Raw genomic sequence first — 21,100 nt, 5'->3', positions numbered from 1 at the left:
ATTTCTGCACTGCAGAAAACAGGGATGGAATTGAATTTTTAAACATGGGCTGCCAAAATGTGGATGCAGTTTGTAAAAATCAGGGTTTCTAAGCGTTTTTCTAAACAGTGCATTAGCTGAATGAACAGAAAAACTCCCTACTGTTATGTTTTGGTGACACACACACAGTCATGTCGAGGAGAGAGGGAGGGGTAGCAAACTCTCAGAAGATAAGACTTTGTTGAAGACTTTGTGGCTGTATGCACGGAGTCAGATATTCTGCGGGAAGAAAGAAAAGCTACGTCCGATTCTGGTATTTTAAACCAGGAGGAGCGCTGCCCCAACTTCAGACCCAATGACTCGATGTGTTTGAATCTGTTTGATTAAAAGATCGCGCAGTGTTGTGTTACATCAAACGCATTAATATTCATTGAATGTTGAATGTTTTCTTATTGAATTTTTAAGTTACTCATCCAGCAGATGTTTAGACACCTTCAGATGACAAAATGCGCTTAAAGTGTAAAACACAGAATTCAGACATTTAAATGGGAAAAGAATAAAGTGGAATCTGAAAAAGATTAAAATGGTTTTCTTGTAACACAAAGCTGTAAACACACATCACTGCTTAACTCCAACTGGAGACTTTGATGCACCAACTTTCAAGTTTTAATCACGTCGCAGCTAACTGCAAAGTAATTATTCTCCTGGTTAATTATTTGTTCGGGCTGCAAAGTGTCCCAAACCAAAAGCTATTTAGTTTCCCATCACAGAAGTCAGAAAAAAATCTCCTCTTCTTCCTCTTCCCTCGTGTTAGCAGGACAGGCACGGTCCGGGTCGAATACCCAATTCAGTGGTTCTCTTTTTCATTTTTCTGTTTCTGTCATCAACCAACTGACAGACCGACGACGAGGACAGAATAGCGATTTGATTGCGGCTCATAAATTCTACCTCTTAGCCGAGGAAAAGTGCAGTTCCTGTACTACTGAGACGGTCAGTCAAATCACTTCTAATGCCGTAGAAGTCGTCTCTCAGAACAGGTTGTCTAAGATAAAAGACAAATGGCATTTCTATGTGAAAACACGTCTTTTAAATCATTTTCAAAAGTTCTCCATTCACCCTAAAGTGCCAGTACAGAACATCAGGCCACAATCCATTCATCGTGTTACCTTATTTTGTCTTTAAACTTAGCTGAAAACACAATATAGTTGTTGTTATTGACATTTTTCTGTTTTCTGACATCAGCCATAATTCGTTTGTGACTCGTAAAGGCTACCCGTTAACCACGGTGAGCGGTGACTCCTGTGCTGCTGCCCTCAGTCTGTCCAGTTACTGTTTTATTCCTTAGAAGTCGTCTGACAGCATGAACATAATGCAGATCAATGATATAACATCTATTGTGTCATCGGCTATATTGGCAGCAAAGTGAGCCATCATAGAAGGAGTTGTGACTGAGAGTCTGTGAAGGTGTGCGTCATTGTGGAGTAAAAGCTTTGTTCTTCCTGTCAACACCACAAAAGCGTATTTACAAAAGAATTTCCGAAAAGCTCTGTCGGGGGATTTAAAAACCTCTGGCTTAGTGTGATTGCGAAGCCAAAAAAGAAAGGAAAGGATGCGTTTTCAAATTTAGCAGCCTTACAATTCTCTTACAATTCTTCACACCTCTCCATCTCCTATCTGAAGGATTTGAGAGGGAAGAAAGAGGGAGGGAGGGCTGGACGGGGAATCCTCTTTTGAGGCAAACCCTGTCAGCAGTCCCTAACACAGAGACAGACAGAGCAGAGAAGGAGATTACTAGTACATGCCAGACAAGGTGCTGATACTGCGCAGTGTTAATCTTTAACAGATTGGGGCTGCACTCCCGAAGCCTTCTGCTTCTGGCTTTTCATCTGCGCGGCGTCTGTTAGTGAGCACTTCCCCTTGTTACTGTGTACCTGAGCAGATTTTGAGCGAAGGTCGGTCAGCTCTGCGGCGTTCCCCTTGTTCGCTCAGCAGTGCTATCAAAACTCGATAATCTCAATTCCCCGCGGAGTGATTGGAACCGCAGGGTGGTCAGTCGGAGACACTGTCCTTCGAGTGGACGTCCAGCATTCAGGGCCTCTTGTTGGCAAGTGTCCACCCTGTTAAGGTGTCCTTGAACAAGACATTGAATCCCTCCCAGCAGTGAGACTACACAGCAGTGTAGTTGACCTCTGACCTCCTGACAAAGCCAGACGGAGCAGATTCCCTTGAGATTAGCGAAGAGTTTCAGAGGTTTTAGTTCTGTTTCTGAATCTTGCAGATATCAGGATATATTTGGTGTTTTCCAGCTCTGGATAAATGTTGTTCTCATAAATCCAAATGTATTTTTTTACCCACATTTCCTGGTCCGGGTATCATGTTTGTGAGCCCACTTTGATGATTGTGTGAGCTGTGTATGTCTGAGGTTCATTGAGGTGATTTTCCGCTCTGCCTATGGAGGTGAAATCATTATTTTTTTCTGTAACCCAGTTGAGCAAAGTGACAAACAAATGAAGAAAATAACGGACGTTTTAGTAACTTCTTGGATGTCCTCATCTCAGTGGAGTAGGACAGCATTGTTTTCAGGAAGGTTCAGTGATTACACTGGCCGTCACGTGTCCCTTCAAAGTATTTTGACACCAAACTGTGTCAACATACCGTCTTCTTGTGTCGTCTTGTCATAAGAAGCTCAGTTGAACGTGTAAAGTCTTTTGAGATTCGTCCAGAGATTCTCTACAGAGCCATATATTTAGGAATTCCAACTATGTGGGCCTGACCTTCCCTTGGTGGTCTCCGAGGGGACCGAACTGTGGAGGGATTGAACTGTGCCAAGCACACAAAGCAAAGCACTGATGCCCGACCGAGGTTTTAAAAGATGTCAAAATAGGATTGAGAAGCCGATTGCAGGTCTGTTCACAGGGGTTAATCCACCTCGGATTGTGTCCCACTAGGAGGCTTGGTGAATTATCTAGATCAAATCTTGGCGTTAAGGCTGAATGTCAAGTCCACTGATAGTAACATGGAACATGCGGGTCTGTATCGACTGATACCAGCTTTAAAAGCTGTGTTAACAACAAACTGAGTGTGTTTTTTCTGCAGATATCGGGCCAGTTTTGAACTCACATTTCTGTCAGTGTGTCATATGACTGCTTTATGAGATGGGTCTCGCTCACAATGATCAACTGTCAGAATTATCATCAGACTCTGACTGAGCTCGTCTGAGCTTCATGGCCTCCTTCAGCTGATTTCAGTGAAAAAACTCTAGCAGACAGACACAGTTAGCAAGGAACTGGTGAACATAGGGGAGCAATAAGCTGCTAAAACATGCTTCTCTCAGGAGTCGGTGGAGACCAAAACAGAGCTTTTATGACAATATGTAGGTGGTCAGAAACAAGACTCTAAATTATTGCTAGTGTTGCCCAATGACAGTTTGCCAGAATAATTTAAAAGTTAGTCTTGTATTTATTATTATGGCCACTTAAAATGTTTCCAACCTGCACAAGATGCCTCATTTTGAGGACCAGCATGCATACCGCTTCAGACAAACCGGTCTGAGGATTGATATCCTCTGCACATTGTTGCTTAATACCTTTTTGACTAATCCAATTCTTAATGGTGCTTTGAGTCTCGGATTACTCATTATCATCCCTGCACTTAATCAACTGTACATCAGGTGAGATTGGTTGCACGATAAAACTCTCCTAATGTGCACTTCTTGATTTGAAATATTGATCATGCTGATATTATATTGTTACCCCTATAGTGACTTGTTGTCTGGGAGAAAGCCAATACATATTTTTAAGACCTATGATTTCTCATCAGACACAATAAAGCCACATTATGTGCCTTTTGTGGATTAATCTGTGGGAAGTCTTGACCTTTTGTCATCTTCTCGCAGGGCAGTTGATCCCATGTGAAATAAAGTGAGGGAGAGGTATGAGAATGAGAAAATTAGTGACCGTGTTATCGAAGTTACACCTGAGCTGGACTAAAACAGGAAGTAGAATCTTTTTAAAGGTGAATTCCTTATATTTTCTAGATTGTAGATGCACCAGACTGACAAACAAATGGAAAGGGAGTCAGTGACAGGAAACAAGGTTTTTTTTTTTTTTTTTTTTTTGCGGATCAGAAGAGATGAAGACGGAGATGAAAGTGGATAGAGGTGTGTGTCTGTGTGTGTGTGTGTGTGTGTTGCCTGGAAGCGGGTGGATGTGGGGGACTTAAAGGTGGATGAAGAGACGAGCGGAGAGCACAGATAGAAGGTAGCCAGCTGGGCCAGATGTGATCTGTGTCTCCTCCTCCTGCCCTTCTTCCTCTGCTTGATCTGACCACCTGCTTTCTCCCTCAAACACACACACACACACACACACACACACACACACACACACACACACACACACACACAGGCCGTCCCTCAAGTTCAGGTTTGCAGGAACTCAGAGGCACAACAGCCGAAATAACAACCAAATCTTAGTACACTGGTAGATTTCTCTTGGTTTACATGCCCACAAGCTCACGCTTCATCATCGCATCTCGACCAGCTCTCACGCTGGTCCCTTGGTACCAGGAAGTCTGTGGTCTATTGTGATTCAATCAAAGCCAACAGAGGTCAACTGATGACCAGTAACAATGGTCCTCAGATCAGAGGAACAGGCAGTCACTGTTGGGAATGAGATCACATTTACTCAGCAGTCGTTCCTCCCACATGTGTGTGTGAGGACAACTAAATGTAAGAACAAAGGAATAAAAAATAGAGACGATGGTGTATCTGGCTGATTGTTGGGATCCACCCCAAAATTTAATGGCGTCTTCGTTGGCACATGCTGCTCCTCTCCACAGAGCTTCATGAAAATCGGGCCAGTACCTTTGCCCTTAATTGTGCTGACAAACAGACAAACAAACCGAGCTGATGAAAAACATAACCTCCTTGTTGGATCATTATGCTTGTTTTGACCCAGATTGCAGCAGCAGCAGCAGCAGCAGCAGCAGGTTACGCTAAATAGCTCGGATGTAGTCCTACTACTCTGAATATGAGGTTCAACAGTCAGCCCAGCGACAAATTGTTCAAAATTTGCAACCAACTCTGCCCGCGAATCCATGTGCACTAATGCTGCAAGCATTTAATAATCTGCAGACTATTTTCATGATTAACTGATCAATTATTTTGACTATATAATGTCAGAAAATAATGAAAAATGTCCGTTATAAAATCCAAGATGACTTATTCATATTCCGCGTTTTATTCAACTGTTTTCTACCCATCAGTCGAAAACCTAAGGATGTTCAAATTACCATATTAATTGATTAATTGTTTGCTTTATGCAATGTTTCATCACCAATAGGCATTATCTAAAGACTGAGGTTTTCCCCGTGCGTCCAGTCTTAATGCTAAGCTAAGCTAAGTAGCTGTAGTTTCATATTTAGCCTACAGACACGAGAGTGGTATTGATTTTCTCATATGATTCTTGGCGAGAAAGTGAATTAGTGGTTTTCCCAAAATGCCGATTTAGTTCTTGATACACAGCTGTTGCTCTGTAGCTCTGTTTAAAAATTCTCACATTACCTTTTCATCGCGTAATAACGCGTAACGTCGAAACCTTGTGATTGTAACTCGTCATGCTTTGTGATCAGCTAATATCTCCAGATGCAAAACCCACATGGTATAAATGGATAATGAGGAAAAGATGATAAAGAATGAAACAAGCTAATGATCACTGCCGTATTGCCCAGCGTTATTCACAAGGTGTGCTCGGTTAACCTCATGAAGAGTAGACCAATTATTCCCACACAGTACAGTCAGCTTCCCACCACGACCCCCCGACTCAGCTTTGAAAGTATACTTGTAGTGAGTGCAGACTTTTGACATTGTGCTATATTTTCTCTTCCAGCGAGCGCCTCAGCCCTCTGTTGTTTAACTGCCTTGTAATGTGCCTGCGTCAATTAGCTGGGTCAGATTCCTCGCGCGGCTGTTGCGCAGGTAATTGCTCGCAGGACGTTGGGGTGTCGGTCAGAGCCTTGCATGTGAGGGTTGTTGGGCTGAATCTTATGTATTTTTCCATTTGTGCTCAGAGTAATTGCTCAGGGTCTGCTGGAAGAAAAAATAAACAGCAGACCTGTTTCTGCTGCGGACCACGTCGGGAAAGACAGGGGAGATAAAGCGAGGAGGCTTGTTGAGCTGTGTGTGGACTCCTGCAAATTGTCTGGATGAAGAGACGTTCCTGTCTCTCATGTCTTATTATCTCTTTCCCTCCTCTCCTCTGTTCATGGCCACTCCTCTCTTTCTCTATTTTTATCTGGTTTTCTCTCGTTCTACCTCTCTATTTGACTCCCTCATTTCTCCTTCTCACCCCTCTGTCTCCCCCCTTTTTTTTCTCTGCCATATGTTTGCCTCAGTCGCCTCGCCTTCCCTTTTCTCTCCCTGGTCTGGGATCAGTGGCATCTAATGCTTTCCACTCTGCCTGATTAAGTCAGCACATGTACCCTCTTTACATTATCGCTCACACACACACACACATACACACACACTCATGCACGAGCGTCCCCACAGACCTAATCAGTCCTTCTCTTAGTTCTCTCTCACACCACTCCAGACCTAATGAAAAAACATGAGCGCTGTTAAAAAGAAGGCGAGATGGGCAGACGGAGGGAGGACAGAAAGGAAAGGTAGCTGCAGAAATGAAAGAGATGGAGAGGATGGATTGAAAAGTGAGGCGGCAGATTCGTTAACAAAGCCAGCAGTCGCTCTTAATGCCCGTTTTCAGTTCAGAGATATTAATTGCTCCTAATCAGCATTAGTAATATCATGCAGGGATGCAGGAGGAGGTGAGAAAGAATCGCTGAGAGACAAAAAAAAAGAAGCTAACAGTCGGACTGAAACACATTCTGATGCACTGGCACATTTCCCAATACTCATGAAATCCTGTCATTTATGTGTTGAAAGCTGCGATTCAGATCCACTCGGTTGTCCTGGTTGGCTGTCATTCACGCCGCTAAATGAAGCTAAATGGATGCATTGTGCTGTAATGTACCTTTGTATTACATTACACTCATTTGTGTTGACTAAGTAGCCCAGCTGCCTTGCGTGTGCGTCGTGTGAAGAGAGGCGGGAGAGGTGCCGTGCCGAATGAATGATGGAGAATAATGTTGCGCTGAAAGTCTGCTGCGTTTTGTTACTGTTTGTGTGGGCAAGCACTCGAGGGAGATAATGCCTTAAGTGAGTGAAGGAAAGAGCTTTATTGAATGAGCATGTGTACCTGCGCGTGCCCGTACGAGCGAGCGCACCTGATTATGATGATGAAGTCTCCCGACGGGACTCTTCCCCGCTACAGTCCTCCACTAGTCTAATGAGAAGCTGTTTCCGTAGTTACCAGGTGTGAGAGCCGGCAGCTCATAATGTCCTGTGGTGAGGAACAAAGGACGGGGAGAGGAGGAGAGAGAGAGAGAGAGAGGAGATGGAAGTAAAGGCGATGGAATGAAAGGAGTGGAGGACGCCAGAGAAATTTAACGAGGAAAAAAAAAAGTGAATGATCAATTTAGCGGTGTGTGTCTGTATTGATGTTTGTGCTTGAGAGGATCGCTGTGCGTGTTACCTCAATCTCTATAATAAGCTACGGGACTTCAACAAGAATCCGTTCAAATCAATCTCATCTAAAGTGGTGAGAACAGACAGCCGGCCCACGCTGTTCGCATGTGGTCAGATCCTAAAGGACACCTTCCAAAGATGGTTGACTTCTGCTAAATTAAAGAGGCTTTTACGCGTTGGTCAAACATCAATAGCTCGATGAGGTTTTTGCTTTAACTTCACCGCTCAGTCACGCAGCATTTGGCCGACCAATGATGTAACTATACCCCTGGGCCATGCAGGGTTCAGCCGACCAATGGTGGGACCGGTCAATCAATCAATCAGTCAGTCACAGACTTTGGCATTTATATGTATTGCTCAATCTGTTATTCATCATTCCCCAGCATGCACCATGCAATATAAAAAGCTTAAAGAACACCAAATAAATGCTGCATATCACTGTAATGGTGTTGTGAGTAACAGTAAAACATGTCCTTCTGGATCATTAAACATCATGAGACGTTGTCTGATGGCAGACTGTGGCCCTCATACAGAACAAGATCAACAAGGCTGGAAAGAGAAAACACTTAATACTTGTTTTCTTGTGTGTGCCACAGCAGGACAGCATCTTCTCCAGCCCTCCCTGTCTCTCCTTTCTGAGGCTTGTATAACTTGACATTCTTATGCCCGAATGTTCAATTTTCCTGCAGGTTCAGTGGCTGAATGACATGTGAACCTCTGCTAGCATGAGAGAACAGAAAAGCAGGAGCCGAGAGAGAGTCAGGAGAGGAGGAGGTTAGGAGAAGTTCTGCAGCTGGCGCCTGTCCTTCACACTTTATTCGCTGAAGAATTCAGCCCAAGTGTGTGCGCGCCGTGTTTGCTGTCCTTGGCACGTCTGTACATCTGCAGTTCTGTGTGTGGAAAGCAATTTGCTGTTGTTCTCCATCAGGGTTATCAAACCTTTAAAAGCTTTTCTCATTACTGCTCTTTGTTTTCTGCCGTTCTGTAACTCTTTGTGTGTCTTTCTTCCCTCCGCCAGATCTGATCCACTGCACCAACGAGATGAACGTGAACATTCCCCAGCTGGCGGACACGCTGTTCGAGCGCACGGCCAACTCCAGCTGGGTGGTGGTCTTCAAAGCCCTTATCACCACCCACCACCTCATGATGTACGGCAACGAGGTAGGAGGCTTGCACACAAAAACACGCGCAAACAAAAGCCCTCCAGTGCAGTCAATGGAGGCTGCATCAATAAATCATATTATTACTGAGGTCTGGCTCGCCTACACATTCATAAATACAAACAAACATACACATTTGGATCATTTATTCATGGCCGCAACAGCGTTAGGATCAACAGTGATGCATATGTAATGCAAACGGCGGGTACAGCTTCTGAGGACGTACACATCGGACACATGAAGTGAATAATCGAAATAGTTCTGGAGCGCTGAGAAATTAATTAGCTCAGTGCGAGCTGGAAGCAAGATGGGGGACAAGGATAGAAGCAAATGAATAATCAAATAAATTAACTTAAAAAGGACGTGGTTGAAAGCTGGAAGAATAACACAGTTCCTCCATGGATTTGCAGACTTTGAAAGACAATAATTAAAAATTCAGGCAATATCTGCCGTGTTCGGGAGAACTTTTGGGTTTGAGTAATTGTGATGTTGATTCAGACGTTGTCCTGTTTGCCATGAAGACGTCAGATCAAACCCCGTCTCTGCAAAATGTCTCATTTTACGTATATGTAGTGCAGCTTTTGAAAGGAAGACAGGAGATAAGTTCAGAGAGTTTTCATGTCAGTTCTTATAGTTTATTAATTTCTAACGAGATAGAAGTGGAGTGCGCTTTGTTCTTCAGATACATTATAGCTTATTGTACGCTGGCTTGCGTTTATTGTTAATGAGTCAGAACTCAGTCGGCTTTAAAACATTTTTACACCATCATACGCTTTGATATTCAGATGGCCTGGTGCCACGTGGTGCTTTACTATACTGGTGTACTGATGAATGTATATTTAATGAAAACAGCAGTCCAGGCACAGTCGCTGCTTTATTGTGACACGTTGTCTTTGATCGTGACAGAAAACATACGATCCCTCAGCTATTTGCAGTAGTTGCAGTACTGTTTGGTAATTTCATATGATGTTTTTCACTTGCTGCTCTTAAAAATCTGTGTTTGTCATCCATTCAGCGCTGCCTTCGTTTTTCCTAATCCATTAACTTAACTTAAAGGAGTACTTTGACGTTTTTTCTGCTTTTAATTCGACATCGCTCTCATGTCTGTGCGTTAAATGTGAAGCTGCTGTTAGCTTAGCACAAAGTGTTGCTTTCACACATTGGCTCTTATAGAATTAAACAAACAAGATATAGCATTATTGATTAATGAGCTTTAGTCGTGTGGGAGGGTTGATTTTAGTACTCTTTGAACCGAACCAGGCTAGCTGCTTCCCCGTGTTTCCCGTCTTTGCTCGAAGCAAAGCTAACCGGCTGCTGGCAGGAGCTTCATATTTACCGCACAGACATTAGAGTGGCATCGATCTGCACATCTGACTCTTGCCAAAAATAAGCAAATAAAGCATATTTCCCAAAATGTTGAAGTATTCCTTTAAAAAACAGCTATTCATATTCTGCAGAGTGAATCCTGTTACCAAAATCTGGTAACTGCTGTGGAACAGTTGGTCATTATGCTCCTGCAGATAATGCGTATGATAGACATTGTGTACTAATACACATCTTGAATGTAACTGTACCTTCTTGTACACAGACACAGCCGCCAGACACATCCAAAAACCGACACACCCTGTGCCACATTCCATTTAATTTCCATTAAAATAGGGAAGCATTGCTTCCTTGTTCAGTTGACATCACTTGTGTCAACATTATGCAACACTTCCTTTTGTTGGTTCCTTGTTTATTGCGTTAATCTAAACTTCCTCTGAAAAGAGGAAGACTTGGGTGTGAGATCATTGTGTTTTGGCGTAGCAGAAAAGCGTCTAAGCTCACTGACACCCAAACAGCAGCCTGGCTGATTTCACTGCAGCTGAAATAGTATTTTAGCTATAGGGAGTCAGTGAAAGTTCTCCAAAATTAGATGTGATGTTGGCGGTGCAGTAGAGATGAACTGCCACCTTCAATAATCAGACACTTACATTAGCCAAGATCTCAGAGAGACATCAGGTCATCAGATCACTCCATTACATTTCTTGTCATTTATTTGCTCAACAGTTTTGATAAACCAAATCATGCTAAGTAGGTCACTGCAGCGCAGCAGGAAGCGGTTTAGAGGTATTCCCAAGCTGTAGGCTGATTTATCTCTGAGTTGTCGCTGACACTGTCTCACCTAGAGTGATTTATGATGAGTGCAACACAGTGGAATTCCTAATTTCTTCATAACCAGCATAACAAGCAGCTTATCGACGGTATTGCAGACGTGGCAGCAACTGTGCCCTGACTGTTATAATAGATGGTGAAGTCAACCATTAATTTAAAAGAAAGAGGGATCTTTTTATGTAAACATCGCTTTATACTGCCTCCAATCTATCGTGAGGTGGTGATATCAAAGTAATAAGCAGCATCTTTCTGTCTTTTGCGATTCAGAGTCGGTTATTACTTTGTATTTTTTCACTATGCCTTGTAGCGAGTGAATAAATCAGATTTGAAATGAATGGAGATAGTTAGCAATCCTGTTCCTCAAATTAATATCACAGAGCCACCCTCGTTAGTTATATTAAAGCAGTAATGTAACTAGTACAGTCTTCATTTAAAATACAGTGTTTAAGGCCAGTGTGCTGCTGTTGAATGGTTATTAATTGTGAAAGCTGCCATTATAATGTGCAGTTATTTAAAAACCCTAATACAAACACACCTACAGTACATTACAGCTCTGTGTTTGTGGCTTAGCTGCGCAGAGTGAGACTCCAGGCTGTAGTACAGCAAGTGTGTGTACTCATCAGCCGGCATTCATCAAGCCTGTCAGGACGGCGGTGCTGACTGAGGCTCAGCGGCCAGGTGTCCCTGCTCCCTCATGGCCGTGCCATCCATTATAGTCAGGGCTGAGAGAAATCTGGCCGTAAAATTAGAAACCACAGACCCACAGAATTGGGGTCAATAGACTGTACATTCCTTTTCAGATCAACACGCTGACCGCCTCCAGCTTGGCCGGCACGCTGGAGATGCCCCCGTTCAACCTCTGATAAATGCTCTGATAGTAAACAACTTCTGTATCGAGTGAAATTAGAGGAGCTGCTTGCACATCACGGCAGCTTTCTTGACATGAGCTGCAGTGACATAATAAAACTGCATAGAATTTGTATAGTGAAAAGAAAGTGCTGTTGGTCACATAATTAGATGTTTAGAGCCGCCGTAGAGTTTTTGATAATGTTGCGATGGATATAAGCATCCACACTGCTGACCCAGGCTACATCCACGCTAATGCTACTGAGAGTAAAAATACTTATGATTTAAATAAACGTTTCCTCTTTATAATGTCCTACATGTACGCCTAGCGTCTACACTACTTGAAAGCCTGAAAACTCCGGGATTGCAGTTCAGTCTGGGCGGGTCTTATCAGTCACAACGTGTCGTTCCTGAGTCATCGTACCCCTGTCATGGAACTCAAACGACATCGAGGAGCCTTTACTGCCAACTGTTAGTTCAACATGAATCATTATCCATTACAGGCGTTGCTGACCTTGTTTTCTATGCTAGCAGCTGTTGCGCGGTTAAATTCTGCATTTTATCAAGCTACTCCTTCCTGTGTGTGCAAGAGGCATGCACGTGCCCGGTGTGCGTGATGTGGTGCGCGTTTTCAGGATTGTTATTCTAGACGGAGAGTATTTCTGACACAGTGTTGAAACACTCGTCTGGATGGAGACGGTGTTTTAAAACGCTGTTTAGAAATGAAAACATGTTAGTGTGGATTTAGCCTCGGAAAACTGATTTGTGCTGCTTTATCTGATATGATGAAGGGACCTCCCTGAGATGTTGTTTTCTTGGGTCACCCTGCCCTAAAGAGCTGCTAATCCAGAAATAATTTCATTTGTCTGGGTCTCAGTGACGGTGGCAGAGTCTTCCAAGGACTCTGTGCTGTGCTTTCAGAGGCTTTCCTACACTGATAAGAATAACAAAGAAAAATGACATCAACACAATACATATATGGTATTTGAGAAGAAAGAGGAGCACTCAAAGAAGGAGGAAGAAGGCAATGAAAAGAGGCAGATTGGAAAGAAGAAAGCAGAGAAGGAAATGATGATGTAGAAGAGGAGAATAGGAGGAAGGGACAGCAGGAAAGGAAAAGAGGAGGCAGACAAGGTATGAAGGTGGTAGAGTAGGAAAGTAGGACCTAGGACAGGATAGGATGAGGTAGAGAAGTAAAGGAGGATGTGGAAGCAAAGGAGGTGGTAGAGAAGGAGAAGAGAAGGAAGGGAAGTGAAGGAGTGGGTAAAAAATAAAAAGGGGAAGTATGGAAGGAAAGAAGGAGGTAGAGAAGGAAAGGAAGTGGAAGGGAGGTAAAGAAGAGGAGAGAGAGAAGAAATGGAGGTAGAGAAGGGAAGGAGGAAGTAGAGAAACTTTAGTTTCAACAGTGTGATTTTTAACACCAGTGTCCATGAATACGTAACATAACAGACGTTCAATGGCAGCCATGTCAGGGACAAGGAGGACAGCAGAATCCAAAACACTCACGGAGCAATTGTGGGATATTGATGGCACGACTGTTAGCTGTCTAGATTTATTATTGAATGCCATTTTTAGGGCTCCGGTGTCTGAGACGGTACGACAAACACGACACATGGCTGTAGTTCGCCTTCCCTCGCTCGGCGTCTGCTGCAGGTCCCCGGGTCGACAGCCGAATGAGAATCAACAGACTGTATTATCTGAGCGTATTTAAATGTCGTCCGCCGCTGGCATTCATTGTCGGTTGGTCTGGATGTCAGCAAAATGCCGCCGTTTTATATGCAGCCTTTTTTTTTTTTATTGGTGATATATTCAGCCCAGGCCTTCAGATGGAATGTGGGAATTTACCATTCAGAGCAAATAGCAGGTGAATTAAGTTTTAATATCTCTTCTTTGCCTCAGCTGCTGTATTTGTCAAAGGGATTGGGATCGTGATTAGAGTAATAGCGCATTTTGTCTGTCTGTCTGTCTGTCTGTCTGTCTGTCTGTCTGTCTGTCTGTCTGTGTGCGTGCGCATACCTGTGTGTGTGTGTGTGTGTGTGTGTGTGTGTGTGTGTAGAGGAATAGTCGACAGGCCGCTATTGATACTCATTCAGTTCCTCACCTCCAGTTTTTTCCTCCCTGCCAAGAAGCAATCCTGGCTCCCTCCCCGCTGACACTCTGAATCTTATGAGCGATCAAGAGTCAGTCAATATCTTTGATCACGATTTTACTTTTGTGCTGGTACAAAGCCACTTTAAGAGCGCCTTTTAAAGAAAAAACCTCTGCAGGATGTCGCAGTTTTTCCACTTCAGAGTGTCTGTGACAGTGAGTGGGCAGACCGGCGATTCTTATACATGCAGGGCACTGATCTGAGTTTCACAAATACATAAGGTTTAAGTCTGAAATGTGTGGTCTACACGCAGGAATGTGATGAGTCCTGACTCCTTGTCTAGCCATTGTCTCAGCTGTTATCATTTATCAGCTTGTGCCTCTGCTTCCAGGCCTTTGTATGATAGGCCACTATGTACCAAAACAATCCTGCAGGAAACCCCAAACAATGACTGGGAGAGCCATTTTTCAGCCTCACACCCCGAGCTTCAGTACTCCCTTTGCCCCCTCCTGGGAGCTCCATCCCTGGACTGGAGAACTCAGACTGCTGGGGCTCTCCCCTGGGAGTGTGGGTGACCACCCAAGATCTAAACAAGGTTATAGGAAGATAGCGAGGGAGTGAGGATGTGGGATAAAAAGAGGAAAGTTCATTTTGAGAATGGGGCAAAGATGATGCAAATGGAGTCGTACAGACATCAAAGTTGTTGTAAGATTGATTTTCAAAAGGCTAAATGCTGTTTTCAAAAGCATTTCTTGCTTTTACAACAGCCGTAAAACCACATCCAAAAGTATAAAGAGATGTTAAATGTGTTCCTTCATCTCAAGGAACCTTCTGAAATTGCACATGAAACCACATTACTCAGTGAATGCTCAAACTATCAGTAACTTGTAAACAAAAGCACTTCATGCACATGTTTCTGATGCATCCAGCGAGGATTAAGTTACATAAGACAGATCCTCAGTGGCTAAATAGTAGCAAATGCTCGAAATTCAATTTAATGTGATGACTTTCAAATATCACAGTGACATTTGCCAGAAAAAATTGAAAGTGTTTTAGTACACAGAAACAGCTGTCAAAAGAAGACTTTGCCGACCAAGACGGAAAGACACTCGAGACACTGGATTACAACTCTACAAACTACAGCGTCAGCAACCCCCAGGGTCTGCGCAGTCGTGCTGGTGGCTCTGTGAAGCTGCTGTGCTTTGAGCTAAAGGCTAGCATCAGCACGCTAACATGCTCGCAATGGCACTGCTGACATGCTTTAGTAGGTGTAATGTTTACATACATTATGTATTTGCCATCTTACTTTTGGTGTGTTAGCACGTAGAGCCTTCGTGGTAGCATAGCTAATAAAATAAAAATGACCATGCAGGTGAATGTGCCTCTTCAGCACAGCCAGTCTGGTCTTCGCAGTGTGTTTACTGCACAGCTTTTATAGTAGAAGGTGATCCTGTTGTTTTGTAGTGTTGAACAGTCAGTGCCGGGTGTCACCTCCTCCCCTCAAAATCGGTTTTGTCGTTCTTTATTCAGAAGAATCGGAGCTTTTTCCGATTTTAACGTGGCAGAAAATCAAACCCCTGCAACCCTAACGTGTCACACTTAAATATTTCTATCTATTTTTATGATGAACAGCCTTTTAACAGCCCTCATAGTTCTCTGTTTTTCCTCAGTGTGCTGTGACTTCGAGGAATGTCACAGCCCAAAGATTTGCCAGACCACAAGGTACAGTATAACACGGCGCCGTGAAACCCTTCTTGGGAATTTGTTTTCAAGGGCGTGAAGTCCTCAGAAATACTACCCATCATCCTTTCTTCTTCGGGACAGGACAGTTGTAAGTGTCTGCGGGGAAAATTACAGTCTGATTGATGACACCTCAGTGCATCAGGAATCAGGATAGAGAGCTCTGCCACTGTACATCAGCACTGAATACAGGCATAGGACGGGAGTGCATTGAAGGAGTGAGAGAGGTGTGATAGGGCGAAGGAAGGAGAAGATGGAGAGAGAGAGAGAGATAGCTAGGTGGAGAGTAGACAGAGCGTTGGAGTCATTAAGGACATGGGAGGAGACAGGGACGGTCTGGCGAGGACACCGGTGAAAGTGCTGATGGTAGCAGGACACGCTGCTTTCCTTTCCTCTGTGTTTGTGTGTGTGTGTGTTAGTGTGTGTGTGAGATAGAATGAGATCGAGGGAGGCTGGGAGGGAGATAACAGTGAGGTGTGTGTGAGACGTTTGTGTGTTTTTACGGCGGTGTGAAGTCGCAGCGCGAGTCGCCACCTCGCCGCCACCGGTGTCCCAGATAGCGAAACGGCCCATTTGTTTCAGTGACGCCACTGAAGCACTCTCATCACTGTACACTCCCTCACCTCCTCGGGGGAGAGCGAGGACACAGACGGGGGCAGAGATTTTAGCGAGGGTGGTGTGTGTGTGTGTGTGTGTGAGACACTATGAAAGACAGACATTTGAGCACGAGAAGGTGGAGCAGAAGGAAAAAGACGACGAGAAAATTAAAGATAGAAAGAGAAAGCCGTGTGGAAATCTGCTGACTCAAGCAGCGCTGTGTCAGAGGGAGCAGGGACGGGGAGGATGTTATTTGTGTGTGTGTGTGTGTGTGTGTGTGTGTGTGTGTGTGTGTGTGTGTGAGGTCACCCTGACTCTAATGGGGGTCACTCGTGATAATCAGAAGTGCTTGGATGCACACACACGCGTGCTTCCTATCCGCTGCTGGTGTGGCGAACATAAAGATGATTAGTGCGGAGGCAGATTGCAGTGCATGAACATGTGTGTGTGTGTGTGTGTGTGTGTGTGTGTGTGTGTGTGTGTGTGTGTGTGTGTGTGTGTGTGTGTGTTCCAGACAGACTCCCGCTATCTAAAAAGTAAAAACTCCAGGGTGACCCACGATGAGCTGACACACTCCACACACTCCCTTCAGGCAGATAAACAAGTTTTTCCAACTCAAGTAAATTGGCTGCATCTGTGTGATCAATAGATGAAGGTAGTGTGTGTGTGCGTGCGTGCATGCGTGTGTGTGTGTGTGTGTGCGTTAGCAGGCTCAGCCATCCAGAAACTTGCAGTCTCCCAGTCAGGGATGTCTGCGTCTATTTCTGTTACTTCTTTGTCTTCAATACTGATTCAGCTTATTGATTTGGAGTATCTGCTGAGACATTACCAGTCTGATTTGTAATTAAACCCCTCCCCAGAACAGATTGTCCAATCATAGTTAAGTAACTGCATGAAGGCATGGTAGGCCTGCCAGTGTTGGAATTTTCCACATGTTGAAGTGGTGTGCATTGTAGTAAGAGAAAGTCAGCATTTAAGGAGTTTGGAGGGTGGTTTGTTCTTTTTAGCCTGTGCAAGACCAAAACTGGAAGAGTACAAATGTAGGAAATGGATGTAAGATGCGATCGTTAGCATGTCCGGCTAAGTAGCTTACTCCAAATGACCATCGTATCACAGTATTGCAAAAAATCACTCAGAATATGATTCTGCTTCTTTTCACTCTGTTAGCAATCTAAGGGAACGTAGCTTAAGAAAGACAAAAAAGATTAAGAAACGGATGTTTTATTGGCTCCAAATAGGAGTGAAAATGAGCCGTAGGCCTGCATGTGTTTTGGAAGGAGTCACCTGCTCCAATAATGTAAGCAATTAGTAATTGTAATATGATTCATTGTGAGATTTAGACACTGGGCAGGATTAGGCGTCTGAACTGCATTTATTTGGCAGAAAACCTGAAGTATATTATGTAACTGCAGCAGTCAGTGTACCACGGAGCGTGTCTTTCAAGTACATTTACATATGGCAGCAATACAAACACATACCAGCGCAGCAGAGGGGGCTTTCCTGTAGCAACAAAACCAGCTGAACTTGTGTTGCAGTATGAAGTACGGAGATAACGTTAGCTCTGGCTGTGTGACACTGCACAAAACAGCAACTTGAAACAACATTTTTCCTCATCCAAGCTACTGCTCTGGTTATTTATTTAGCTTCAAACGAGGCTTAACGGTCACACAGTTCTGCTCCAGCGTGTGGGTCTGCCGGCCACGTTAGCCGCAGAGCATGCTAACATCAGATTCCACACGGTAGGCGGCAAAATAAACAGTTAAGCGACATAAATGAATGTATGTTAGCTTAACTGGTTAGCTGCAGCTGATCTGTTGATAGAAAACCTGCTTTTGCATAAAACTGATGTGTGATTAACATGTGCAGGGAAGTGTGGCCACACCTTTCGTGAAATCCACAACACATCCTCGTGCCTCACTGTTCATTTGTGGGAGGAGGGTGTCTTGACAGTGTTTTGAGGGCAAACTATGCTGCAGCTAAGCCCAATGTTCCATGAAATTGCAAAAAACCATGTTTTCCACCCCTGAAAGCATCAGGTCGTGCAGGGCAACACGCTGAATAATACCTGTCTTTTCTACCGGCTGTTTTTTTTTTTTCTGTGTGTTTGTTTGGTTTTTTGCTGTTATGAACTAATCTTGTTTTTATAGCATCTCTTCTAATGTTCACTCCCCGGTTGCACTCTTCATCTTAAAGATCCGTCCTGTGAGGAGTTGTTTTACTCCTTCCACGAGTCTCTCTTCAAGTGCCGGGGTTAATTAGCAGTACTGTAATTAGTTGCTCTGCTCCCACCCCTCAATACAGCGGCACTTGAAACATTACAATTAGCTGTTTCACCGCATTTAATGTCCCATTACTCCCAATACTAGTGATTTAGTAATATAAAAGTAATACAATTCCTGTTGCGACTCCTCCTCAGTTCATCTTTTATGAACAAATTCTGTTTTCACCACAGCGGACAATAACGTTGCCTTGTAAAATCTATTTTTGTGAACAAACAACATACACGATTCTGCAGACTTTCCTGCTCTAATATGTGTTCACCACATGTTTCAAACCTAATGATCAAACACCTGAGTGTTTTGGCGTGCCCATTATTTAGGAGTGTGGTTCCTGATTGAGGTTATTACAAGCAGACACAGACACAAGCAGTTACAGTGTGGTAAAGAGGGAGTAGCAGCTAATTCCACAAATGTTTTGCACTACTATAAACTTCCACTTGAAAGTTTCCTTTCATTGATGTTTTCAATGCTGCTCGACATTGAAACTTGAGCTCCTCGTGGATTATTTAACAAAACTTTAGATTTCTGTCATTTTTAATTACTTTAGAAATGATTGTTATTCTGCTGGTTTGGTGGAAGGGATGGCTCAGTGCCACAGTGCCCATGAGCTTTTGCTGTTAATGCAATGGAGAAGCAAGTCAGAGGCAGGTAGACTGGGTCATCCAGTAATCGTAGGGTTGCGGGTTCAATTCCAGGCTCCTCCTTTCTGCATGTTGAAGTGTTTTTTACTGCAGCCCATTAACCATTCAACAAATTCAGAAGTTGGACCAAAACACTGCACCGTTTGCTGAATTTATCCGATTTAAAGCTGATTTGAAATGTTTTATCCTGTTTCTGTAAAATGCAATCTTTAGCTTTAGTGGCATACAAAACAATTGAATGTTCCTTTTGTACTCTTGTACACTCAAGATTGTCTTTGCAGAACCCTCGTCTTTATCCAATGATGTGAGTAAAACATCAGTCAGTAGCTGATTTTAATGCTGGGTGATGTACTGGAGCATCTCCACTGCCTGACTGTTTGCCCTCTGAAAACTGTACTAACACTTACTCTGTGTGTGTGTGTGTGTGTGTGTGTTTGTGTGTGTGTGTGTGTGTGTGAGTGAGCATTCATGTTTCAAATGATGACTCATGTTGCTTGGCTGCATCATTGACCTCGTACACACACTCATCCACCGGCAAGACCCAACTGCTCCCCTGAGAGTGGGAGCCCACACACTATTAGCCTTGTCACCTCGTAGGCACAGACACACACACACACACACACACACACACACACACACACACCCCAGATATATACTTGAAAATGTTTAAAATGTCTTTAATCCTATCACTCTCAGAACCCACCCTGCGTCTCCGTGTGACTCTGTTTCTTTTCACACTTAAATTGGATTCAGGAGCTAAATGGTTGATTGCGTAAGAGGAGGAGAAATACTACATAGGATAGAGGAGGAGGAGGAGGAGGAGGAGGAAGAAGAAAAAGAAGAAGGGGCAGAATCCCAGGCAGGATTTGGGCTGGTGGAAAGTAGTTGTGTGTGTGCACATGTGCCTGTATCTATCCGCACGTCTGTTTCATTGTGTGTGTGTCTGAGTGTGTTTCTCTGCTTGCATAAGAGCTGCTTTCATTCAACGCAGCCCGATCACGACTCATTCTTCTTGTGTGAGTCATCACCTTTCAGTGGAACTCGGTTTTCTGCATGCGTGTATGTGTGTTTGAGAGAAAGTCGTGCGCCAAGCAGAAAAAATAAATTCCCATGTGGACTCCCCGACGCCTGTTTCGAGGCCGAGCCGCCTCTTTTTGATTCCCTGGGAACATTAGTTATGCTATTTTGTGACTTAAAAAAAACATAAAAGGTTATTTTGAGCTCCTTGATCAGAGGACCCAGGTTGCTTCCTCCCTGCTGAAGTGTCCTTGAGCGAGATATTGAGTCCACAACAGCTTGTTGTATCTGTGAAAACAAACAGAATATTCACTACCCGGATCAATAATTGCTCTGTTGGTAGAGGACGTGGTTGTTCTTTGGCTCTGTGTACACGTTGGCAGGTCCAACGAGGGCCGAGCGGTAACCGTTTCAACTTCCCAGATACCATGAAACGTGACGTCAGTAAGTGCACACAGCACACTCATGTTTACCAACCGGGCTGGTCTGTGATTTTTTTTTTTTTTAATACCACAGGGAGGAGAGATGAAAAAGATCTGAAGTCAGTGAGTACAGCTCAGCTTCTCTGAGCAGATTATGTACTCCTGTGTAGGAAGCAGTTTGGATTTCAGCCTTGAGTTACCATTCATTACATCCTGTAGGTAGAGGAATAAAAAGTACAGGACGAGTAAGAGAGTTAGGATTTTATCTGGACAAAAAGGCCAACTCTAATCTAATATCAGTATGCTCGTTCTGAAGGGCTTGTCAGATGGTTTAACGACTCCTCTGATGTTGCAATTGGGAGGTTGTGGCTGACAATTTTTGTAACGTCTGCGACCGACGAGCACGACCGCTCCATGTCGTGATTGGCCAGAGAGTGAGCAGGCTTTGAACTTCTATCTCAAGATCTCTTTTTCCATTCTTCACACGACTGTTGTCACTTTCCTTAATGTCAAATGAGAAAAACAGCGTTAATGTGCTTAAGGACGGACTGACGAAACATTTGCATCATCATCCCCATATTTAAGCGAATATGGCGT

At 43.8% G+C, this 21,100-nt stretch overlaps 1 protein-coding gene across 5 annotated transcripts in view; it reads left to right on the top strand.

Annotated features, from left to right (window-relative positions):
* Window positions 1-21,100, top strand: part of LOC143316842 (phosphatidylinositol-binding clathrin assembly protein) — a 75,162-nt gene that overhangs the window by 10,559 nt on the left and 43,503 nt on the right. For all 5 annotated transcript variants that reach the window (XM_076724577.1, XM_076724580.1, XM_076724579.1 and 2 more), the window contains exon 2: window positions 8,577-8,719. In XM_076724577.1, coding sequence (XP_076580692.1) covers window positions 8,577-8,719 — 143 coding nt within the window. The remainder of the gene's footprint in view (window positions 1-8,576; window positions 8,720-21,100) is intronic.

The sequence above is a fragment of the Chaetodon auriga genome, chromosome 24, assembly GCF_051107435.1.
Source record: "Chaetodon auriga isolate fChaAug3 chromosome 24, fChaAug3.hap1, whole genome shotgun sequence".
NCBI lineage: Eukaryota > Metazoa > Chordata > Actinopteri > Chaetodontiformes > Chaetodontidae > Chaetodon > Chaetodon auriga.
Note: the sequence above shows the minus strand (reverse complement) of the source record. Positions and strands in the feature narration are given on the sequence as shown.